Source organism: Balaenoptera physalus (genome assembly GCF_965194825.1).
Source record: "Balaenoptera physalus genome assembly, chromosome: 21".
Taxonomy (NCBI): domain Eukaryota; kingdom Metazoa; phylum Chordata; class Mammalia; order Artiodactyla; family Balaenopteridae; genus Balaenoptera; species Balaenoptera physalus.
The window spans coordinates 17,034,727-17,058,072 of NC_138902.1; the positions used below are offsets into that span (position 1 = coordinate 17,034,727).

Below are 23,346 nucleotides of genomic sequence, written 5' to 3' on the forward strand. Positions count from 1 at the left end.
GGCAGGAGTGCGAGATGGGGCTGGGAATACACTCCAGGAAGGAGAAAGAATATGAGCACATCAAGGAAGAAGAAAAGTCCATGTCCCAGAATCTAAGCTGTCCTAACTCAGCTTGAGCCCAGCACGCTTGTACGGATATAATGGGTAATAAGACGGAAAACGGAGGTTAAGGCTGACTGAACACCAGACAGACGTGCTGATGTTTGTTTTTATATTTAATTTTGCCATCAACAGGGGGCTATGGACAGTTTTTAACAGGTGAAATTATTTATCAAAGCCATGAAGCCAAGATCCATAACTGAGGTCTAGGTGGATATCTCCTCTAAGTTCTCAAAAAAGATACTGCCCTCCCCCACCAAAGCAAATTAAAATAATACTGTTTTCGCTATGGGCCTGTAATTAGGTAGGGAGTTTCATAGCTTTTAAATGAGATTCTCTAAGTTCTTCACTCATTCTTGGCACGACTGTATGATATTTTAGGAGTGTCTCAAATAAGCCATCTATTTAAATTATATTCAGGATGCATCATGTTTTATAGATTCCTTTTCTTAAAAAATCAGCAGAACAATGGGTTCCTGCTGCGTTTTATCCCAAGTGGCCAACTTGCTATGTGACTATAACAGTCCAAGTTTTCCCTCATCCCTCCAACCCCAACTCCCGTATTGAAGAAAAGGCTCAGGTGTTAAGAAGAGTTTGCCGGGGACTTCCCTGGTGGCGCAGTGGTTAAGAATCCGCCTGCCAACGCAGGGGACACGTGTTCGAGCCCTGGTCCGGGAAGATCCCACATGCCGCGGAGCAACTAAGCCCATGCGTCACAAGTACTGAGTCTGCGCTCTAGAGCCCGCGAGCCACAACTACTGAGCCCTCGTGCCACAACTACTGAAGCCCGTGCGCCTAGAGCCCGTGCTCCACAACAAGGGAAGCCACGACAATGAGAAGCCCATGCACAGCAATGAAGACCTAACACAGCCATAAATAAATGAATAAATAAATAAATAAATGTATTAAAAAAAAAAAAAAAAGAGTTTGCCCGACCAAGGGGTGATGATAGAGGCCAAACATTTTGTACGCAGATGAAGAAGAGGGAAAAACGGCAACAGCTAAGCAGCCAAATGTTCACCCATGAGAATAAACAACTACGAATAACTGAATATTCCTCCTTTTGACAACTGTCCAGCGGCAGAAATAACAGATGCCAGAGCAACCCGACTTCCTCCAGCGTGACTGAATCAGACAAATGAGAGGAGGCCTGTGGGAGCCACTCCCTGCACGTGGACTTCTGCCAGCTTGTTGGGGGTGAATGTGGGTTGCTTTATTTATTTATTTTACCTCCAGAAAATCACTTTGAAATGGAGCCTCAGCTATTTCCAGCCCCAGGCGATTGGATGGGCAGGCAGCATCTCTCCGACACAGGGTGGAATTATTAAGGAAAAGAAAATGGTTTAAGATGACAGGCACTTTGGCTACCACAACAAAATCTGTACTGATTTTTTTGTGGCCACTAAGGCAGCAATGAGTCATGATTTATATATAAAAATATATATTATATATATATAATATATAATAACATATATATAAAGTATATATATTATACATATGTATTATATATGTGTGTATGTATATGTGTGTATATATATAATAACTTGACCACGTGGAGGAACTCAATTTCTTCAGAAACAGAATAGGAAAGCCATCACTGCTTTCCTCAAGGAAACGCTCAAAGGCACATGAACTTATCTTTCTATGATGGTTCTCAAACTCCCCTTTAATAGAAAGCAATCAACACGGCTTGGTAGCAAGAGCACCCAGGGAGGGTGAATGGATGAATATAAGATCTGGTTCCATGTCTGCTGGGGGACCTCTGGTCAAGCCATCTACCCTTTCTGAATATCACTTTCTCAGCTATTAATGATGACATTGGAGCTATGGGTTAAATCCGTATTTCCCAAATAGTGCCTCCTAAAGGTGTTCTAAGGGTCTTGCTACTCAAAGTAGGGCCCACAACTGGCAGCATCCGCATCAGCCGGGAACCCTTAGACATGACACAACCTCGGACCTTGGACTGGACACACCAAATCATTTTAACTGAATCATCTACATTTCAATCGGAACCCAGTTGATTTGCATACGTGTTAAAATTTGAGAAACACTGCTCCTGGCCAAGCTGTCCCAAAGATACCTGATCATAGACTCACCTGGATAACTTCATACAAACACAGCTTCCCTGGTCCTTCCTCAGGTCTGGGGTAGAAGCCAGGAATCTGCATAGTTAACTGATACTCCAGGTGGGTCCATTTCAATAAAAATATGAGTGACATAAATAAAATAACTGTGTCTATACTGTTTCCCTTTAAAATCGAATGATCTCTGAGTGATACCATGCCAGCGAGCTTCCTGGTGTTATTATAGAGATGAGCTAACATGATCATGACAAGACATCCCTCAGCTGATGGCCCAGATGCCATGAAGGTTTTGCCCATTGCAGTTCTGAAATTGTTAAATTCTTAATGGATCATTGGTTAAATGCAGTAAGCATAAGGAGCTCTGATGTTGAACTACAGTAATTTAATGAATCATATAAAACTGATACTAATTTTGCAAAGTCCCCTCACGACAACTGTCAGATTCGTAAGCTACATTCATATATCAAAATCCTTATTTAGCACATGAAGATGTCTTTAGCACTTCAAACACCAATCTTAAAAAGCAGAAATATCGTGACAATTATGTCCAATTTGGCTTTTCATTTATTGGGAATAAAAGCTATCCTCATGTGCAATGTGTTATTTGCTGGGAAGTGCTTGCAAATAGCAGCGAAAAATCTCTTATTTCAAGAAAACATGAAAGTTATACAAAAATAAGAAGTGGTGTTTTTTTTTCCCTCCTGCAAGCAAATCAAAAGAATTCCAAGCAAGGTCCTAAAGGCAGTTTTTCCTCTCCACTTTCGATGCCAATAAACATAGTTAAATTTCAGTGTACGTTTTAATGTATACTGGTCCCCAAGTCAAATGCAATATTTAATGACAAATTATATCTTGACTTGCATAAATAATTTTAAATAAAGAATCTGTCACTTGCTACATAGAAAGAGATTAAAAATATATTGTAAATATTAGAGATTATATTAAGCTAACTGCATAATACAGGCTTTAAGGATATTCTTTTTTTTTTAATTTAAAAATCACATCTTTATCATATTCAGATGTGCATATCATACATAAGAATGACAAAATGATTTTTTTAAACCCTGAAGAGATTTGCAAGATTAGTACCACAAAAGTATCAGCTGACTCTAAAAAAGTAGGAAGTGATAGAAAAGTGTTTTCCATGTTTTTTTAAAACATTCTGTGATCCTATCATACTTGGGAGAGCTGGATACCTAGGGCTGCCCTAGAATGGACTTTTAGAGTCTATATATCCATGAGCCACAGAAAAATCACTAAGGCACTTGAAATGTAATTCAGTTCAATTAGTTTAAGTATTAACACACTTACTGGTGAATGTTGCTTGGGCTACAGAGGATCAAGTATGCCATAAAATAATAGCCAATGATTGATAAGAGTTAACACCGTGTTAGGTGTGGTTTTAAACACTTTATAGTTATCAATACTTCTGACTCTTCCAATAACTATGAAGTCAGCACTCTTTTATCATAATATGAAGACACAGAGATGAATCGATTGTCCACCATCACAACACTAAGTAGTGGATTTAGGAACTGGAAACCAACAGGACTTCAGTATCTGGGTTCTCAGCCCCCAGGGTACACACTTATCAAACTGGAAACTCTAGGAGCAAAGGCGCATGGCAGAGAAGTGAGGGTGAAACACAGAACATTCAAGTGTTTAGAAGGATGAAGTAGAGTGTACACGATCAAAGCCTATGGGAAGTTAACAAAATGGGTCTGAGCCATTCTTTGCCAAACTTTATAAGCAGGGAGAAAACCTCTGGAGGTTTCTAGCAGGCACGTGACAGTCAGGAATGAAGTGAGCAAGTATGGAGATGACAGAGACTGGAGACGACACATTAATGAGATGCTATTTGTAGGAATTCATAGAATAGGTCATGTGGGGCTCAAAGAAGTAGAGGAAAAAGAAGAAGGGGAAAGTGACACTGAGGAGAAGGAAATCAAGGGAACTTGTGTTGAAATTCCCTACGCGGTTTTGCCTCTCCTTTCTTCAGGATCCAGAGGATAATCTGCCTCACCCTGACCAGGATCAAATACTGGGTTGGCCAAAAAGTTTGTTGAGGTTTATCCATAAGATGTTACAATACAATACCTCGGCTAGCCTAGGCGAGGCCATGCCAGGAGCACAAAGCTGGACTTGTTAAGGAAGAATAAAATCAAACACATTCCCTTTCTCAACTGACCTGTCAGAAAGCATCTGTGGGCTAAAATTAACTAAATAACAATAGGAAAAATATTTCCCATGGCTCTTACATCAAGAGCACAGCTTGCAAGGTCCTCCTTGGTCTCCTAGGACCCAGTCAACAGCCAGGAAAGAGCCTCCCAGATCACCAGGATAAGGAAGGTGAAACGCATATGCTGACAAGGAGATTTCATTTCCCAAGAAACATAAACGTCTCTGCAAAGAGCAATTCACTCCTATTCTTAATCCCTAAACCATCAACATCTGCTACAAAGAATTCCTTGAGTCCTTAAATAAATCCCCCTTGTCCCGTATTCTTCACGGCATTCTCAAAAGCAGCATTAAAAAAAAAAGAAAACAATAACCATCTCTGCCCTCCATCTCTTTGTTGGGGGAGGGGTAACACTCCTGGGCTCACAAAGGAGATTTTATGGGGACCCATGGGGTGGGTAAGATACATTTAAGGAGGAGAAAGGAAGTTGGTGTATTTCTAAACATGTTTGAGATGATAAAAACGCTGATGCTGAAACATGATAAAGAAATCTTAGACTCTCCTGAAAGGCAATCTTCTTTCTTTTTTTTTTTTCCTCAAGCATCTTTTTTTTTTTTTTCATTCCTACTTGGGTCAAAAAAATGCAGTTTTAAAGCCCATTTCCATGTTTTAAGATTCAGAGGAAGGAGGTTTAACAGGAGGCTATAAAACTCCCTTAATCTTTAATGTCTTATTTTTACAGATTTGCTGGCAAAGTACAGTAAACAGTCACTGCTCAACTTTTCTCATCAACGCCCCTTGAACTGTGTCATTCATGATGAACAGCAGAATCCATTTGTGTGGGTTTTTTTTTTTTCTTTTTCGGAAACCATTTTTCCTGGTATTGTGGAGGCACCTGCGTTCTGGCAACCTAGGCAGAATCTCTTAGCCCAACTGATTTGCTGATTGTCTTCTCTAGGGGAAATTATCAAACGTTTAAAATACAATTTTAAAAGAGTGCATTGAGTAGAGGTGGAGACAGTTCTGCTGGTGTCTTGCTAGCCTCTCATCCCTGTTCTGCAGAAGCACCTGGCCTGTCCAAGTGCTCTTCGGCTCTATGCAAGGCTAGTCTGTGCTCCTACAGGACAAGAAGGTCACCCAGAATATACTCACAGGCTATGCGCACGGAGGCCTTCCTGCTCTTGGAGGTCCCCAAGTGGCTCCACGCGACGCACTGGCACCAATAGTCCTCGGGCCCGTGGAAGTCTTCTACTTGCTGCCTGGTGACGTTGATAAACACCTCCCGGACCTTCAAGCCTGCAGAGGAGATAGAACCAATCCACTGAGGCTGGTGTATTTCTCAAACGGAAAGTTAAGGCCAGCCCAACCTCTTCCTGTTAATGAAACCATTCTGGTTTTAATCAAGGTGAAGTTTTAATTACTTTGACAATAATATATTACAGCTAATTAAATTCCAACAGCTGAGTAGGCTGGAAAGAACAAGTGTAAAGTATCATCGGCCAATGTGGTTCCCATACAATAGAATCATTTTCACAGTACCTTGACACCATGCTTTTTCTGTCTTCTTTTTTAGCTCTTATAAATATTTTTTGTTCTTTGTTTTTTCTTAAATTTTTATTGGAGTATAGCTGATTTACAATGTTCTGTTAGTTGCTGCTGTACAGCAAAGTGAATCAGGTATACATATACATACATCCACTCTTTTTAAAATTCGTTTCCCATATAGGTCATTACAGAGTACGGAGAAGAGTTCCCCGTGCTCTACAGTAGGTCCTCATTAGTTATCTATTTATATATAGTAGCGTGTATATGTCAATCCCTATCTCCCAATTTATCTCTCCCCACTGCTTCCCCCCTCTTTGTCTTTCTTGGTGTAACATCTACCATGAAGAAAGTAGCACCAAATTAATTTCTGGGATTCTAGAGGCTAAACAGTCCTCAACAAACCAACCCCAGGGACATAGTTCCAAGTGCTTCAAAGTGCTCCCACCCCTGGGTATGGCAGCAGGAGAGGGTCACTATAGACGAGTGGCTTAGAATAACGAGAGGACAGCAAAGATGCATGGGACGGGTGAACGGCTGGGAATCCAAGGAAAAGCCAAAAACTCCCGACAACAAATGGGATGCAGACAAGTTGAACTAAGTTGATCTTGAAGCCTTGAAAACCCAGGAAGGTCTCTGGAGCAAGAGAATGAGGAGGTGAAGAAAAGAGAGGCTTTCACAGAAAGAGCGGTTAAGGCTACATCTGGGAAGTGAGATAAAAAATGACAAGGTCAAGGTCTTCGTTTCATTACTACATCTTTGCATTCCCATCTAATAGTTAAAAAATTCGCCTGGTGTTTCTTACTGAGGAGTTTGAGTTTCTTCCAAACCTCCAGCCATGGACTATCAGCCTTTCTTTCTTTGGGAAGGATAGCCACCTCACATAAGGTGCCAAGGAGGAAAGGACGCCCTCCTCACCAGGATCAGTTAAATCACCACAAACAGGGGAGCAGCCTTTATAATCAGCATGCTCTCTCCAGCTAATGGGCACCTGCCGAGGCTGTGCCCTGCCCTGAGACAGGCAGCATGGGAGAAGGAGGCGATGCTTACTGAACTCCACTAAGTGCCCAGCATCATGATAAGCCTTTAGCCTATTCCCTCTTTACATTTCCGCAGTGCCCTGACGTAGCAGAGGCTACTGTATCCCCACTTTACAGAAAAGAGAACTGACTTAGAGAGTCATTTGTCAATAATCACGCAGCCTGTAAATGCAAGATCCAGGGTTTGAAGCTAGATCTGTTTTACACCCAAACCAGCACTTTGCACAGGTCCCTCATAAAAATTCGACTCTGTCCTGGTACTTTAGGTACTTATACATAATTATGGAAATAAGACTAATGCATGGAACATTTAAGGAAAAATTAGGTGCATAACTATGGTTTTTCCTTTACGTTCAAAAGGAATTCAGGGGACAGAACCATCAGTATAGTCAAAAGGAGCCAGGGACTCTTGGTGGAGGAGGTGGAATGTGATTATATCCCGGGTGCTGGTAGGATTTAAAGAACAAGAACGGAGGTGGATTAGTCAGGCTGGGGAAACATTCCCCTCTATCCAATCAATAACATGTTATTTATAGTGTGTGATGAGAGTTTTATGGCCACATCAATCACCGTGTACACAATCTGAGTTAGACTTCCTAAATTTGTAGGAGGTACCGCATATAGAAAATCATCTTGATGACAGTTGATAGTTCACATTTCTTCTGTTTCTGCAGAATGCAGAAGCATGCCTTTCACCTGTCAGAGACGTAAGAGTCCTGAAAGTCACCTCCTGCATCGAATAGGAAAGAAGGCTTAGAGGGGTTTTTATTGTTTTTGTTGTGGCTGCTTTTTTAAATTTGCACTTAAATAAAAGAGGGAATGAGAGGACCAGGAGAAGGGGGAGCTGGCAGGTGAAGGGAAAGGGAAAAGGAAGTAAGATTACAAAAAAGTTTGTGAGGACAGAAAGCAGACTGGAGCGTGACACCCATATTGGACATTTTAAAGTTAGGCTGCATAAACAAAAATAAGGAACTAGGCTGTAGATAAGAGGACTTGGTTTATATTTCACAGCTTTGATTTGAGACAAATCGTGGATGATCTACTTTGAATAGTGCAAGAGAGGAGAGAAAACCCTAAATCAGCACATTCAGGTTCCAGGTGGAGTAACTTTGATATGTCTGAGCTCCCCTGTCATGTGATGGAGAGACCTATGAAGCAAAATACACCAATCATGTGGGAATCAGGTCTCACTGAAGAAGCATGATAAGCTTAGAAGGTCAGAAATGTGTTCAAGCTAATGTGGAATTTATATATATATATATATATATATATATATATATACATACACACACAACTTATACATGTGTCTTATAATATCTAAACCCATCAGCTTTCTCTAGGCTGCAAATGAAGATAAACACCATCTCAAAATGGTTCAAGATCATCATATTTATAAAGCAGAGAGTTCCCCATCCAAACCTTAAAATGTGCTATGATTTAATCTAGGCATCACAGTGTTTTAAGGGTACCTGGGGCCTGTTTTAATGAGCTAAGGTAAGATACTCAAACAGAAATGCGCATCATGAAAGAATAAGTTTACACTCGCAGATCCCTAGAAACAAGAGGCAAAGCACCCAGGACCACACGGGGAAGCACCAGGGTCAGGAGGCAGAGGGGGCAGGGGGGAATGTGGGCAAGAGCCTTTATTGTGGTTTCCACGGGAAGGAATCAGAGAGGCAGGGTAAAAAGATTTAGAGTTGGCAAGTTTGCATCGTTTCAGTGGGCTCCGGGACAGAAAAGCTGTCCCTACTTGTCTGGTACTGGGTTAGGGCAGGGGGATATGGGTGAGCAGTATAAGAGCTTAATGAAAGAAGTGGTTGGGGATAAAGCTCTGGATCGGTTGGTTTGCATATGAAAGGCATGCTCTTGGGCCAGCTGTTTGCTATCTCTAGGAATTAATCAGCCCTGGGCAGGGCAGTCCCTCCAGGGTCAGCAAGACCCTAAGATGTCAGAGCATCAAATACAAACACTTGAAAATACGGTTATTACACATGGACAACCACACAATTGTTTTGGAAAGCGTAACAGTAGGCCACAGACCCCCACCACGAAGGTCAAAATTGATCTCACCCCATTCATGTCAGGAAGTCTGGCAACCTCTCATTCAGACTAAACACAGCTGAAAGGAAACTGTTGAAGTCACGGTTTCAGCATGACGATGGCTCAGTCTCAAGTCCCTCACAGAGGTTCCCCATGGGTTTAGAGAAGCAGAATGAATATCAACCAAGTATCATCCAAACACAGTGTATTTTGCTTCAGGTAGCATCAGCGTATCAGGTTTCTTTAAAAGGACACAAGTGACTTCACTACCCCCCCGCCCCGCCACCGCCATCCCCACCCCCCCAAAAAAGTATAGTGTCTCTCTGGATTAGGTCTTTTTCTTCTAACGTGAGGCCTTTAGCCTCGTGAAACCATCCCCTCTAGGAAAACCTTTGGGAAATCATAAATATTTTGTCTCTATTATACTTTTCTCCACTATAACAAATAACTATTGATTAAAATAAAAATCTTAAATAGTATATTCTCTTGCAAATCTTCACTATTGCTCTCTCCGGTGATGTATTATATATATGCATAAATATATATATATACACGTAAAAATGTATGTGTGTGTGTATATACACACACACGAGAAACCACACCTGAGAAGCATCCATTTAAAATGGCTCTATTTCAGGACACCTCCACCCACCGTCCTACAACGAAGTGCATCCAACAGTGTTACAGAGATAACCATCTATTTCTCCATCTCAAGAGATGGCAGCTAACTTATTCATAGGAAATGCTGCAGGGGAACAAAAACCCCAGGCAAATAGAAGATGGCATCTCATAAATAAGACTAGCATTGTACCTGATAACTTGTGTAACTAATAGGCACGGAAAAGTCCAACCCTTTAAATTATTGTGCGATTATAACTATCAGCCTTTGTTATGGAGGAGAGTCCTACAGAAGATAAAAATATGACTATGGAACCGAAATGCTAATAAGCTTTCTACGCTGTGGATGGTTGAGTTGTAGAGAGACGAATGTTGGCAACGGATGAATAATTGCTCTGCATGTACTAAACAGAACAGAGCAGCACAGAACTTCATCATTTGTCAGCTTTATTTGTTTAAATGAGAAAAATGCTGACAGCACTTATTGCTATAATCCCCTTATTTATCAGATAGGAAACACCAGTTACTCTTAGCAGGTCTAATCCTGTTGGGAGAATAAAAGGGAATTTTCAAACTAATTGAAGGTATATGTTTCACTGTTCAAAGAAGAGAAATACGGAAGGAAGGAGGAAAGAAATGGAGAGAGAAAGAGGATGAAAATTATTTATTTCTGGTCAACTTCTAATAAAAGGGCTCTAGTCCTAGTCCTAACTTATTCTGTAGAAAAGAAGAGAGTGCTGGAATAGAACTTAATATTCGGCACCATGCCAGCTGCAGAAGAGTGCCCACTAACAGCTGTCGCCCTGCCTTTGAGCTACTGCTTATTATCACACGTCTACGAAGCCCATCAGGAGCACCGTGCCGTGGTTATTGCTGCCAACCAGTTCTCAGACGCGTCACAACTTGATGTCCAATCTTTGGAAGTTCTCTGTAGTAGGATACTCGGCTTACTAAAGTAAATAACTCGATTCAAGAAAAAAGATGAGTATCCCTCTTCCTCCTGTCGTATTCCCAAACCACACCAAAGCAGTAAGAGGCTAGCAGACTAGGCTTTGGTGAATTGTTTTCTCACCCTAATCGCTGCGCCTGTCTCCCTGGACCATTTTCGCCCAGTGTTAGACCTACTCCGTGCCTGGTTTTTTTTTTTTTTGCACTGTGATGTTTCATGATTGGGGATTAACCCAGAGAATGAGTCTATGTAATTAGCTTCCACAGACGAAGCCCCAAAGAACTATTCTAATACAACTTCATTGAGTAGCATGGGGCCTTGCTCAATTTGGGGAGAGAGAAAAAAAAAATCAAACAGCCCGTGAAAAGCAACCATCTCCTATTCAAGAGCCTTCTCTAATAGACCGTCATCTCCTTAGGTATGTCAGTACCTCTGATGCCTGGATTTGGCTCTGAGATAGCCCCACCTTACTCCACTGTTTCCTAAGAAGACGGAAAACAGTCCACTCAGCTGGAAGAAGTGAGTCCACCACTTACATAAGGAGATGTTTTTCATTTGTCTCTTACTGGCCCAGGTTTAGAGCCTAGAAAATAGGCTTGAACAATAAGTTCCCCCATATTTTGAATAACATATTACCATTACTGATTAATTATTATACCATTTGTATGGCCCTTTACTTTTATTAATGTCATCACATACATTATCTTATTTCATCTTAAAACCATGTTATTATTATTCTTATGATTATAATTATTATTTTGCTGCAGGTTCCATATCATAGGAAATAGATCAAAGATGTCATACAGTTTACAACGTATATTATTTTCAAAAAGTTATAGTGAGTGCCTCATATGTGCTTGCCATTTTGCCAGGTGTTGAAGATACTGTGACAAAGTCAATGATAAATATTCCTGTCCTCAAGGAGCTTGCAGGCTAGATGAGGAGACACTTCAACCTGTCGCAATGTGATGTGACAGTTGCTATGACAGAGGACAGACTGCTATAAGATCACACAAGAGGGGCTTCTAACCTCTCCAAAGCATCACCAAAAGCTTCTGGGAATGGCTGCCATCCTACCTATGACTCGAAGGCTCCGTCCTCACCCAATATTTAGCTCAGTGTCTAGGGCGAGGTTCTGGTAAAGACACATGAATCTGATCCATATTTGGAGTTTTAAAAACTTTGAGATACAAGAAACCTTTTCAGGGAACTGTGCCTCCATTTCTTGGGGGAGCTTAGATGTCTTCAAGCCAACATGCTACTGAAAGTAGCAAATTAAATGTAGATAATTAAAAGGCAGAACCATATTTCATTTTACCGGCAGATGCTTAATTAGGGCTAAACGTCTTTTGCCACTTCATCCTAGCAACAAGATTAAAATGTATTTTGATAAAAAAAAATAGTCCTCCTTTGAAAGTGCACAATGCCTAATGAATACTCTTTAGTTTCCCCTGGATAATAACCGCTCCACATATTCCTCAGAAGCACTGCAAGTTCAGTCTTAAGTACAGAAACTAAGAACACACCCAAGCTCTCCAGTTTCGTCCTCACTGGAGATTAAAATTAATCAGCACAGAGATGTCTGGCAGAGGAAAGCAAATTAACTCGGTAGTGTCGTCTGATAACAGAGAGCAGGGCAACTCAAAAGGCGGAAGTGGAGAGGGGAGGGTTAGTTAGAAGACAGCATCCCCTGAATGACTCACTCAGACCTCATACTCACAACTTGTGGGAACCACACTCATGATTTCCAACCTTGCTGCCCCAATCAATGGCTTTCCATTCCTGCAGTCACTAAAACTACTTCCTGTTAGTAGATCATCCCCTGAGATCAGGGCATACATCCTACCAATTCTATCTCCCATGGTGACACCAGGGGCTCTGAGAATAACAAAGACGAAATGTAAACTGAGGGAGTGAACCACAGGCAAATAAAATGTCATTCTACGAAAGACAATGATTTACCTGTTAATAGTACTAGTCCCTTCATCTTTTTGGAACTGTAAAAGTTCATAACTTTCTCTTTGTTTTTGGAAGCATAATCACCAGCCACTTACCCCATTTAAAAAAAAATTGCAGTTTTATATTTATCATTTTGAAGGCTAACCTTGATAGCGTAACTTGCTATACACCAGACCCTGAGCAAGGTATGTCATGTATATTAGGTTCTACGACCCCTGCTATAGTTCCATGCGGTAGATATACTTGTAACTGCCATTTCATACATGGGAAAACCGAGGTGAAAGGATGCCAAGGAACGTATCTACCTTAACACGTCTGTAAATGGAGAGCCAGATCTCAAAAATGGAGGTATCATCTTGCACTAATATCCATGCTCTTAACCACCAGACCATCTTTTTTTTAATATCCTTATAATTCCCACTTCAAATTAGAAAAAAAAAAAAAAAACATTTAAAATGTTGTATGAACAAAAAAGACTATAAAAAAGTCCAAAGACACTCTTCAAGAGTTTAGGGTTTAGAACAAATCTCTGGCCAATATCAGGAAGTTACAAAATTGCATAAAGTGGTTAGCTGCCTTCTATCTCTGCTATGAATGAAATGATAGTAAACGGTCTCTACCTTTTTGTAGGAAAGGCTTAAATTAGACACAAGGTCTTCATGCTCTGTCACAAGTTTTTGGAAGGAATTCATAATATTTTCCTGAAAACCTTGTTAGAATATGTCAGTCCTCTCTGAGCAGCAGTGACGAATAGTATGAAATCTGGGGTGGGGGTCGGAGAATGCTTCTACAGTTGTGGGTTTTAAACCCACAAACTGTCAATGGAACACTTCAGAGACGGATTACTGCTGTGTTCTGTGGTCCCAAATATATGCTTCCCAAATGCACCTTGGTGATTTGTGAATCTTTGAAGGTAACTTCAAATTAATGGTTTTCTGGAGGATACTATATTCACATCCCCATCACCAGCAAAGTTCTTAGATACAAACTTTAAAGATTTAATACATTTTTTATTCTACCCGTCTCCCTTTTCTCAACACAATCCATTAACCTTTTCTTCCCAGAGAGTGACTCCAGTTGTTTAAGGAAATCACACACAATGAAATCCCTGAAATGGTATTCTTTAAGAAGAAAAATTAGTTTACTGGAGTCGAGACTTTTCCCGTAACACGTTGAAATACGCATTATTTCACTCATTAGACTTCGGTATCTCCAAGGTAGAATAAAAACCATGGAGCCTTGGAGCCTTGTTAAGGGAACTCCATTTTTACTGAACAGTAAAGAAGTGGTTTAGCTTATTGATAACTCAAGCTTCCCACAGGCTACATTATCCTGATTGTCAAGGATGGGTTTTGCCGGTTGTTGCTGTTTTTCTGTGTGTGTGTGTGTGTGTGTGTGTGTGTGTGTGTGTGTGTGTGTGTGTGTGTGTGTGTGTGTGTGTGTGTGTGTGTGTGTGTGTGTGTGTGTGTGTGTGTGTGTGTGTGTGTGTGTGTGTGTACACGTTTGTGCATTACTGAACAATCCACCCCTTTCTCAGGGGCATGATTCCTGAATTGGGATTGCCTCTCAACTCCAGATGTTAACAGAGGAAAAATACAAGGAAGAAGACTTCCCATATTTCCAAATGAAATGAGGCAGAACAAATGAAAGAGGATCGCTCGGCTTGTGCAGAGAACTAAAAGTGTACATTACTAAGAGGTATAGCCATGTCTGTGCAAACACAGTAACTCACGTCAAATAAATTGTGCTTTCTGCAGGAAAGAACTCTAGCTCTGGGTTTTCCAAGCTAAATTGCATGAAAACATACAATCCTTTTTCTTCTTATTTGAACTGTTAGATGACGGGGCCAAATTGCCAGAAAGACCAAAGGCAGTTTGCAGCCTTTAACAAGTGAGAGGACTTATTGTTCCAATTTGGAAATACAAAAGATTCTGTGTCGACTCCCAACACTCCCAGGTCCTATGTATTTCCCATTAGTTCTGTGAAGAAAGAAAACCTGTAAGTAAAAGGAATCAAAGCTCCCTAGGATTTTAGAAATAGAGACCATGTTGGCCAAAGATATTGAAGCAGTTACTTTCAACTTCTTAAAAGAGCATGGAACATTCTCTACCTCTGGTCAAACGTGGTCCCATTATCCTTGGTCTCTCGGTATCATGCACTCCCCACTGGAATGGCAGGAATTATTTTTCAGACCCCATCAAAAGCCATTAAGGCTGTAAAGGTAGTCAATCCCTATGCTCCAGCGCCACGCTGAAGAACCCAGGGGAAGTAATGCATCTATTTTTCAATACCTGAGGCCATTTCGTTTCCAACCTTAATTACACTTATGCATTAGTTTTGGGTCTAATATCTCCACTCATCTTGCTCCAGTTTCCATTTTTCCACTATTACTACAGAGCTTAGGAAACATAATTGCAGTGTGTGGTAGACAGTGATTTTCATTAACCACACAGAAGAAAAACAGTTTTAGGGAGAGACATTTCTTTCCTATTGATTCAGTCAAAATGACTTGGAAGAAAGGGTTGTGCTTATTAAATTCTTTTCCAAAAGGTAGCTGTTAAAATTCTTTCTCAACAGCTTATTTTTAAAATCGGTGTATAATCTCTTCAGATTTTGTCGTTTATGATTTTTTTTGTTCTTCCCAGTTCCTTTGAAATTTGTGACTTTTATTGGTCTTATTTTATTTTATTTTTTTACAGGAAGCAAAGAGGGGAGTCTTTTACATGGAGGCAGAGAATGTAATCAGCGCTGCTATCTGCAAGACATGGAGCTGCCCAGCAATGCTAAGGGAATTAAAAGGGAGAAGCAATAACAAAACAGAATGTTGTGAAATTACAAGAGGGTAGAGTGTTAAATTGGCCTGCAATACTTATCAAGAGGTCTTTAAATGAGAACGGATATAGGATTTTCTAGCAGTGGTATAAAAAAATAGTTGATCATTTTTCAATGTTCTTCCTATCTTTTATTTGGAGCAGTTTACCCTAAGGGGTTCTGCTATTTTAAGTTCATTACTGGGCAAAATCTAGGGCAGCAATGTCTGAGGATAAAACACACAGCCCCAAACAATGATCTTAGACTTTTCTCCTTGCTAATGTGATTACTAATATTAACTGCATTACCCTTTTGCTTCTGTTAAAAGATTAGTTTTTATTTCTCCATTCACTCATTTATTCATTCAGCTATTAAGTCTGATTTGTTGAAGTTTCTCACATCAGATATCTAGTTCTTATTTCTGTGGCCATTGCTCGAGAAGCAGACCTTACTTTCTCAACTGAATTATCCCAGTCTCCTAACTTCCCCATTCCTACTTCTCCTTACCATTCCAAAGGCTTCTGCTGGATTCATCTTCTGAAGCATAGCTTCAAAGCCACTGCATTCCCATGTGTCCATATAATCAATCCCCCCCATTAGCAAAATAGCCATAAAATTAATTAAAAGACTCCTTGCTCTGATATTTGAGGTCTTTTATGCCACTGATTGAGCTGTTTTCCAGCTATCAGCTGCTGTCTCCTACATCTATTTCATATTTCAACCAAACCAAGCTGAGTGGAACATACACTCAGCTTTCTTTCATTTGCTAATGTTGACCTTTCAATCGCTAATGTTGGCCACTGAGACTCTTCACTCCCCCATAGGGTTTAGCATCAATTATGCCTAATTGAATTACATATTCATCAATGTCCCTTTCAAATACTATAGCTTCCACACCTTTCCTAAGAGTCCTAGTTGGACATGATTTTTTGTAAAATCCTCCCTAGCGCCATCTACCTCTCTTCAGACATTTATCATAACTTCATTTGTACTGCACTTACAGGTGTATTGGTCTTATACCTATTAGTTGCTATGAAGGTCTAGAGATCAGTGTTTGCCTCCTACCCTTCTTGGAATACTCTGAAAGGCCTAGCCTAGTGTATTAAACAGCACTGGCATACAGTTAATAAATTAAGCCATCTTGAAACTTCTTAATTATACTCAGGCTTTTTGACTTATTCAAAATCTGACATCTAGTGAATAAGTTCAGAACTAATAAAATCAATAATCTAGGGTGACACCAGATTGGACTTAGGATGAGGCTAAATTTTCAGTTAGTCTGAGGAGACAAAGTTCAAAAGCATATACTCTTTCTGTTATATGTTAAAATATAAAAGTTATAATTCTTTAAAGTTGAGTCAAATGATCTTATTTTCAGATCCAGCACAAGCCCATAGTTTACTTAATTTCTTTGAGCCTCAGTTTCCTTACCTATAAGAAGGCAGTGACAGCATTATTTGCCCCAGAGAGCAATTGAAAAGACAGTAAGATAATGTCTATCAAATGCTTAGATAAGGCCTGGTATATAGTAAGTGCTCAACAAACATTAGCTAGTATGATCACTATTCTCATCATAATTCCTCATCAGCCAAATTAGCCAAGCCAATAAAGATAGTCCTGAAATTCTTTTATACTGGAGATCCTATCCAAATTTGGTCTTCTAATTTGGGCTCTATCATTACAGAGTAATCAAAAGAACTTAAAGAGGACACAGAAACCACCAACTGTGGAGAATGAAGCACACAAAACTAATATCCAGGAGGAAAGATTAGAGAAACTGAATTTATGCTGCTTCAAAAGGTGTTTGGTGAAAGATTTATGTCTTGAAAAAGTATTTAGAATTCAGAAAAATGAAAACAGTGAATGCTGGTTTTATTTCCAGTGAGAATATTAACTTCCATACAAAATTAGGTCTTAAAATTATATAGAGCAGGAAAACAAAAAACTCTACCATATTGGAGTACACTAGGCAAGGGAGCTGTGGAGTCATTTAAAGATATGACTGTACGTGATATTCCAAAGATGATGTTACTGTGACCTCATTCAAATGAGGTAATGGGGGTGGCTTAAGCAGTCATATAACAATGTGAGAATCTGAGAAGCTACTGTAGTTGGTTCTGATTGCTTCCCATTCTTACCTGAACTCTCGTCCAGACTCTCCTCAGAGACATGCTCATTTTGATGGACCCATTCGCCATTGCATTTGAAGAATATCTGCATGGCTGGCCTTGCTTTGCACCTCAGTGCAATGGGGTTGCTCTTGATGATATAAGCATCGCCTGGTTCCTCTATGAAATGAGGCAGTGTCCCAGGAGCTGATGGGATGGATTCAGGGAGGACTTCGCCATTGTCAGTTCCTGTGAAATTGAAGAAGATATTAGAACACAGTCTACAATGGCAGCACATACATCAGGCCAAAAAGAACAACCTGCTTTAATAATCTGTGCTGGAAAACTTTGCATCCTAACACAGCATGCTTGTAAGGCCTGTGCAGATGAATTATCTTCTAGAGATTGAATCAGCATGATATGGTACCTTTAGACAGACACACATTCAGTATTACTGTACGAGTGAAAACAATGAATAGGAGACCCCCTCAAACTACAGTTTTGAATCTGCCTTTGCTGAAAGACCTGAGATAAACATCTGTGGGGTGACAGGCTAAATCTTAAGATTCAGTCTGGTGAAGTGTTCAATGAGGGGCCGAAGCTGCCTCAAAACTTTGAAATAATGGAGGGAATAGATTTGGTTTTCCCATAAATGAGTGTAAATAATGGTGACGTTGGTCGATCATAAGACATGTCCAAAAGATTCCAAACTGTCCACTTTCTTTACCTATGAAACTGTGGAGATTGTCTGGTATTCTACCTTGGATAGCGTTTCTTCCCAAAATTTACTAAACCTTCTAAAAGGAATACACATTTCTTCTGCTTGTCTTTGACCATCATTCTTTACACCCAGCACTCCTGACCCCAAAAGCTACCTCACTTTTAAGGCTAAGAACTAAAACAAATCACTACAAGCTGTAAGTTTTTAGTTTAATATCTATAGTTACATCTGTTCAAAGGTAAGAAACAGATGTGTCTCCCCAAGTATAGGGAACTGATGAGTGGAGAGAAACAATATGAAAAGGAAAAAGCATAAGCCAAGACTTTGCTTCATTGTCTCTTCACTCCATTTAGCAAGGACTTAAGTCCCAGGAAACTAGCACAAAGTCAAGGGAAGAAAGATGTAACTGCTGAGCAATGTGGAGCATAGCCAAGAGAATCCCTATCTTGTGCCTTCCCATGGCCATTCCAGAGAAAGAACAAAGCAAGCAAAGATTTCAATAACCAGATCAACTATGCCCCAAAGAGGATTACTCCCATTCAAAGCAAATCAGTCTTTAGGGCTAAGCTGGAGAAAGGGACCGAATGAAACTACTGGAACAACAATCTAGTTCAACAGGAGAGAGCCTGGAGACCAGGTGCATTCTGTGTCCTAACCCGGCTTTCTGGGTGCCATCAGTGCAATTCTGAACAAACAGAGCCTCTTATTATTCCCACTCAAGTCAATAACCTAAATGAGTAAGCACTGTCAAGGATAAACATAATTCACAATATTAGGAGGAATGTCCTGTTTTAAGAACCTGTAGAGAGAATTAGTAAATGTAAAAGAGGGGGGACTAGGACACAGAAGGAATGACTGCCTATAATTATATGTTTGCGTAAGGAAGAAAATAAAAGACACTGAGTTATGAAAAAGACTGCTTGCCAACTGTAATACATAAGCACTATGTCATGCCACTGAAATGAATTAAACACAATAGTTTGATTCTCCAAACTTTTTTTTTTCATTAACTGTATCAACTTAAGGGGTGGGGGAAACGCCTCACATATTAAAGAGTTTGAGATTTATAAGCTTTCAAGTGCATTTGTAATAGAAAAGTTAAGTCACGCTAATAGAAAAGCTAACTCACAGAAGGTCCAAAAAAGCATCATAAAGCAAATATTCCAAATAATGAGAGCAAACCAGTTTAAGTTATAAAAGTTAGATAAACTCCCTCAGAAAATAAAATGTGTACATATCACATGGAATAAGAAGGGTTTCAAGATAGAATCTGAGAGGTGTTTTTTTTTAATGTTTTAAATTATATTTACAATGGACTTCATAAAATATATCATATATTAACTCATTTTGTTACTGACTGCTCACAGCAATTTCCATCTTCAATAAATACCAAGTCCCCTCAGGCTTCTATAAATCCATGCATTAGAGGAAATGACAAAGGTATTAGAAGATTTTATGTGGGCATCAAACAGCTCACACTCCCATCAGGGGCTTGAGTTTTGTCCAAAGTAATTCACTGTTGCAGAAAAGGGTCACCTGATAAAGAATATATGCAGAGCCCCATGGTGGTAGCCTGAGTGAACACGGGTGTAAGTGCTAAATGCTGAATGAGGTGTTTTTGCTTAATTAGTAACAATGCATAAATGTCAGAAGTAACTACTGACATGGGGTGGCAGTCACAAAAAACCAATTTGTAAGTAAATAGTGAGACCACATTTAACCAGCTTAAGTAAAATGACATACAAAGGTATTGGATGATAAGATAAATCGAGTTTTAACCATCTGAGTCACAAAACAGAGAGATCTGAAAGCAATTAGGTTACCTTCCTGCTATTTTAGTAAATCCCCATTAGATAAAATAACAAGTTCAGTCTTCATCTAAAACAGAGAGCAGGAGAGTGGAATGGGAAAACTGGCTGTAAGTGTCCTGGCTATCTCAAGGACCTCCATTAAGAATCAATCAATCTTACAAAACAGAAATTGACTCACAGACATAGGAAACAAAGTTATGGTTACCAAAGGGAATATGGGGTGAGGGGAGATAAATTAGGAGTTTGGGATTAACATATATACACTACTGTATATAAAATAGGTAAGCAACAAGGACCTACAGTATAGCACAGAGAACTATACTCAATAACTTGTAATAGCCTATAATGGAAAGAAATCTAGGTACAGAGCAAAACAAAACAAAAAATATATATGTATAACTTTGCTACACACTTGAAACTAACACATCATTGTAAATTAACTATACTTCAATTTTAAAAAAAGGAAAAACAATTTACAAAAGAACCAATCAATGTTCAGAGGAGGAAAAAAAGAGGCAGAATGTAACATTCTATCTTAACTATTACTGAAGCCACGTTAATATAACGTATGTATAGGAAACAGGCCAGGGTCCAGGAAAGCAAAAAATAACAAAAAAAATCAATTTATGAGGGTAAGAGTGGAAAGGTGAGACACTGTGGGTATACATTTCTATATGTATTACCATTTACTTGCATCCTAAGAAATGAAATACAGTAAGTGAAAATAGAAAAGTTACATATTTTCCTTTTTTTTGTTTGTTTGCTTCGTATGTATAGTGAAGGGTTACGAGTGCTGTTTGCCTTATACTGATCCCTCTCCCCCCTTCCCCTCCCCAGGATCCTCACCATGCTCAGACTTGAATTGCTGGTATAGCAGTGCCCTGCCCTTCACATGCCTCCCTTGCAACAAGAAGGCTGCTACCCCAGGAAAGTAGGCCCTTCCTTAACCCACCAGGCTGGGAAGTTGCCAACAGAAGTTCCAAGCTGGGGCGTAGAAGTTGCTGACAACCAGATTGATTGGTTCGAGATGGAGGAGGAGAAGGACATGCTCTGACTCCCTCATGTGAGAGCACCAGAATCACAACTAACTGCTGAACAATCATCGACAGGAAGACACCAGAACTCACCAAAAAAGATACCCCACATCCAAAGACAAAGGAGAAGCCACAATGAGACGGTAGGAGGGGCGCAATCACAATAAAATCAAATCCCATAACTGCTGGGTGGATGACTCACAAACTGGAGAACACTTATACCACAGAAGTCCACCCACTGGAGTGAAGGTTCTGAGCCCGTTAGGCTTCCCAACCTAGGGGTCTGGCAACGGAAGGAGGAATTCCCAGAGAATCAGACTTTGCAGGCTAGCGGGATTTGACTGCAGGAGTTTGACAGGAGTGTGGGAAACAGAGACTCTACTCTTGGAGGGCACACACAAAGTAGTGTGCGCATCGGGACCCAGGGGAAGGAGCAGTGACACCATAGGAGACTGAACCAGACCTACCTGCTAGTGTTGGAGGGTCTCCTGCAGGGGTGGGGGGTGGCTGTGTCTCACCGTGGGGACAAGGACACTGGCAGCAGAAGTTCTGGGAAGTACTCCTTGGCCTGAGCCCTCCCAGAGTCTGCCATTAGCCCCACCAAAGAGCCAGGGAGGCTCCAGTGCTGGGTCACCTAAGGCCAAACAACCAACAGGGAGGGAACCCAGCCCCACCCATCAGCAGACAAGCACATTAAAGTTTTACGGAGCTCTGCCCACCAGAGCAACAGCCAGCTCTACCCACCACCAGTCCCTCCCATTAGGAAACTTGCACAAGCCTCTTAGACAGCCGCACCCACCAGAAAGCAGACAGCAGAAGAAAGAAGAACTACAATCCTGCAGCCTGTGGAACAAAAACCACATTCACAGAAAGACAGGATGAAAAGGCAGAGGGCTACATATCAGATGAAGGAACAAGATAAAACCCCAGAAGAACAACTAAATGAAGTGGAGATAGGCAACCTTCCAGAAAAAGAATTCAGAATAATGATAGTGAAGATGATCCAGGACCTCGGAATAAGAATGGAGGCAAAGATCAAGAAGATGCAAGAAATGTATAACAAAGACCTAGAAGAATTAAAGAACAAACAAACAGATGAACAATACAATAACTGAAATGAAAAATACACTAGAAGAAATCAACAGCAGAAAAACTGAGGCAGAAGAATGGATAAGTGACCTAGAAGACAGAATGGTGGAATTCACTGCTGTGGAACAGACTAAAGAAAAAAGAATGAAAAGAAATGAAGACAGCCTAAGAGACCTCTGCAACAACATTAAACGCAACAACATTCGCATTATAGGGCTTCCAGAAGGAGAAAAGAGAGAGAAAGGACCCGAGAAAATATTTGAAGAGATTATAGTCAAAAACTTCCCTAACATGGGAAAGGAAATAGCCATCCAAATCCAGGAAGTGCATAGAGTCCCATACAGGATAAACCCAAGGAGAAACACGCCGAGACACATAGTAATCAAATTGGCAAAACTAAAGAAAAGGAAAAGTATTCAAAGCAACAAGGGAAAAATGCCAAATAATATACAAGAGAACTCCCATAAGGTTAACAGCTGATTTCTCAGCAGAAGCTCTATGAGCCAGAAGGGAGTGGCATGACATATTTAAAATGATTAAAGTGAAGAACCTACAAACAAGATTACTCTACCCAGCAAGGATCTCATTCAGATTCGATGGAGAAATCAAAAGTTTTACAGACAAGCAAAAGCTAAGAGAATTCAGCACCACCAAACCAGCTCTACAACAAATGCTAAAGGCAACTCTCTAAGTGGGAAACACAAGAGAAGAAAAGGACCTACAAAAACAAACCCAAGACAGTTAAGAAAATGGTAATAGGAACATACATATCGATAATTACCTTAAACGTGAATGGATTAAATGCTCCAACCAAAAGACACAGGCTTGCTGAATGGATACAAAAACAAGACCCATTTATATGCTGTCTACAAGAGACCCACTTGAGACCTAGAGACACATACAGACTGAAAGTGAGGGGATGGAAAAAGATATTCCATGCTAATGGAAATCAAAAGAAACCTGGAGTAGCAATACTCACATCAGATAAAATAGACTTTAAAATAAAGAATCTTACAAGAGATAAGGAAGGACACTACATAATGATCAAGGGATCAATCCAAGAAAAAGATATAACAATTGTAAATATATATGCACCCAACATAGGACCACCTCAATACATAAGGCAACTACTAACAGCTATAAAAGAGGAAATCGACAGTAACACAATAATAGTGGGGGACTTTAACACCTCACTTACACCAATGGACAGATCATCCAAACAGAAAATTAGTAGGGAAACAAGCTTTAAATGACACAATAGA

General features: G+C 40.1%; 1 protein-coding gene across 5 annotated transcripts in view; it reads right to left on the bottom strand.

Annotated features, from left to right (window-relative positions):
* UNC5D (unc-5 netrin receptor D) overlaps positions 1-23,346 on the bottom strand; it is a 590,870-nt gene that overhangs the window by 241,337 nt on the left and 326,187 nt on the right. For all 5 annotated transcript variants that reach the window (XM_082444614.1, XM_082444613.1, XM_082444611.1 and 2 more), the window contains exons 2-3: positions 17,460-17,678; positions 5,515-5,658 (exon numbers count right to left, since the gene is read on the bottom strand). In XM_082444614.1, coding sequence (XP_082300740.1) covers positions 5,515-5,658; positions 17,460-17,678 — 363 coding nt within the window. The remainder of the gene's footprint in view (positions 1-5,514; positions 5,659-17,459; positions 17,679-23,346) is intronic.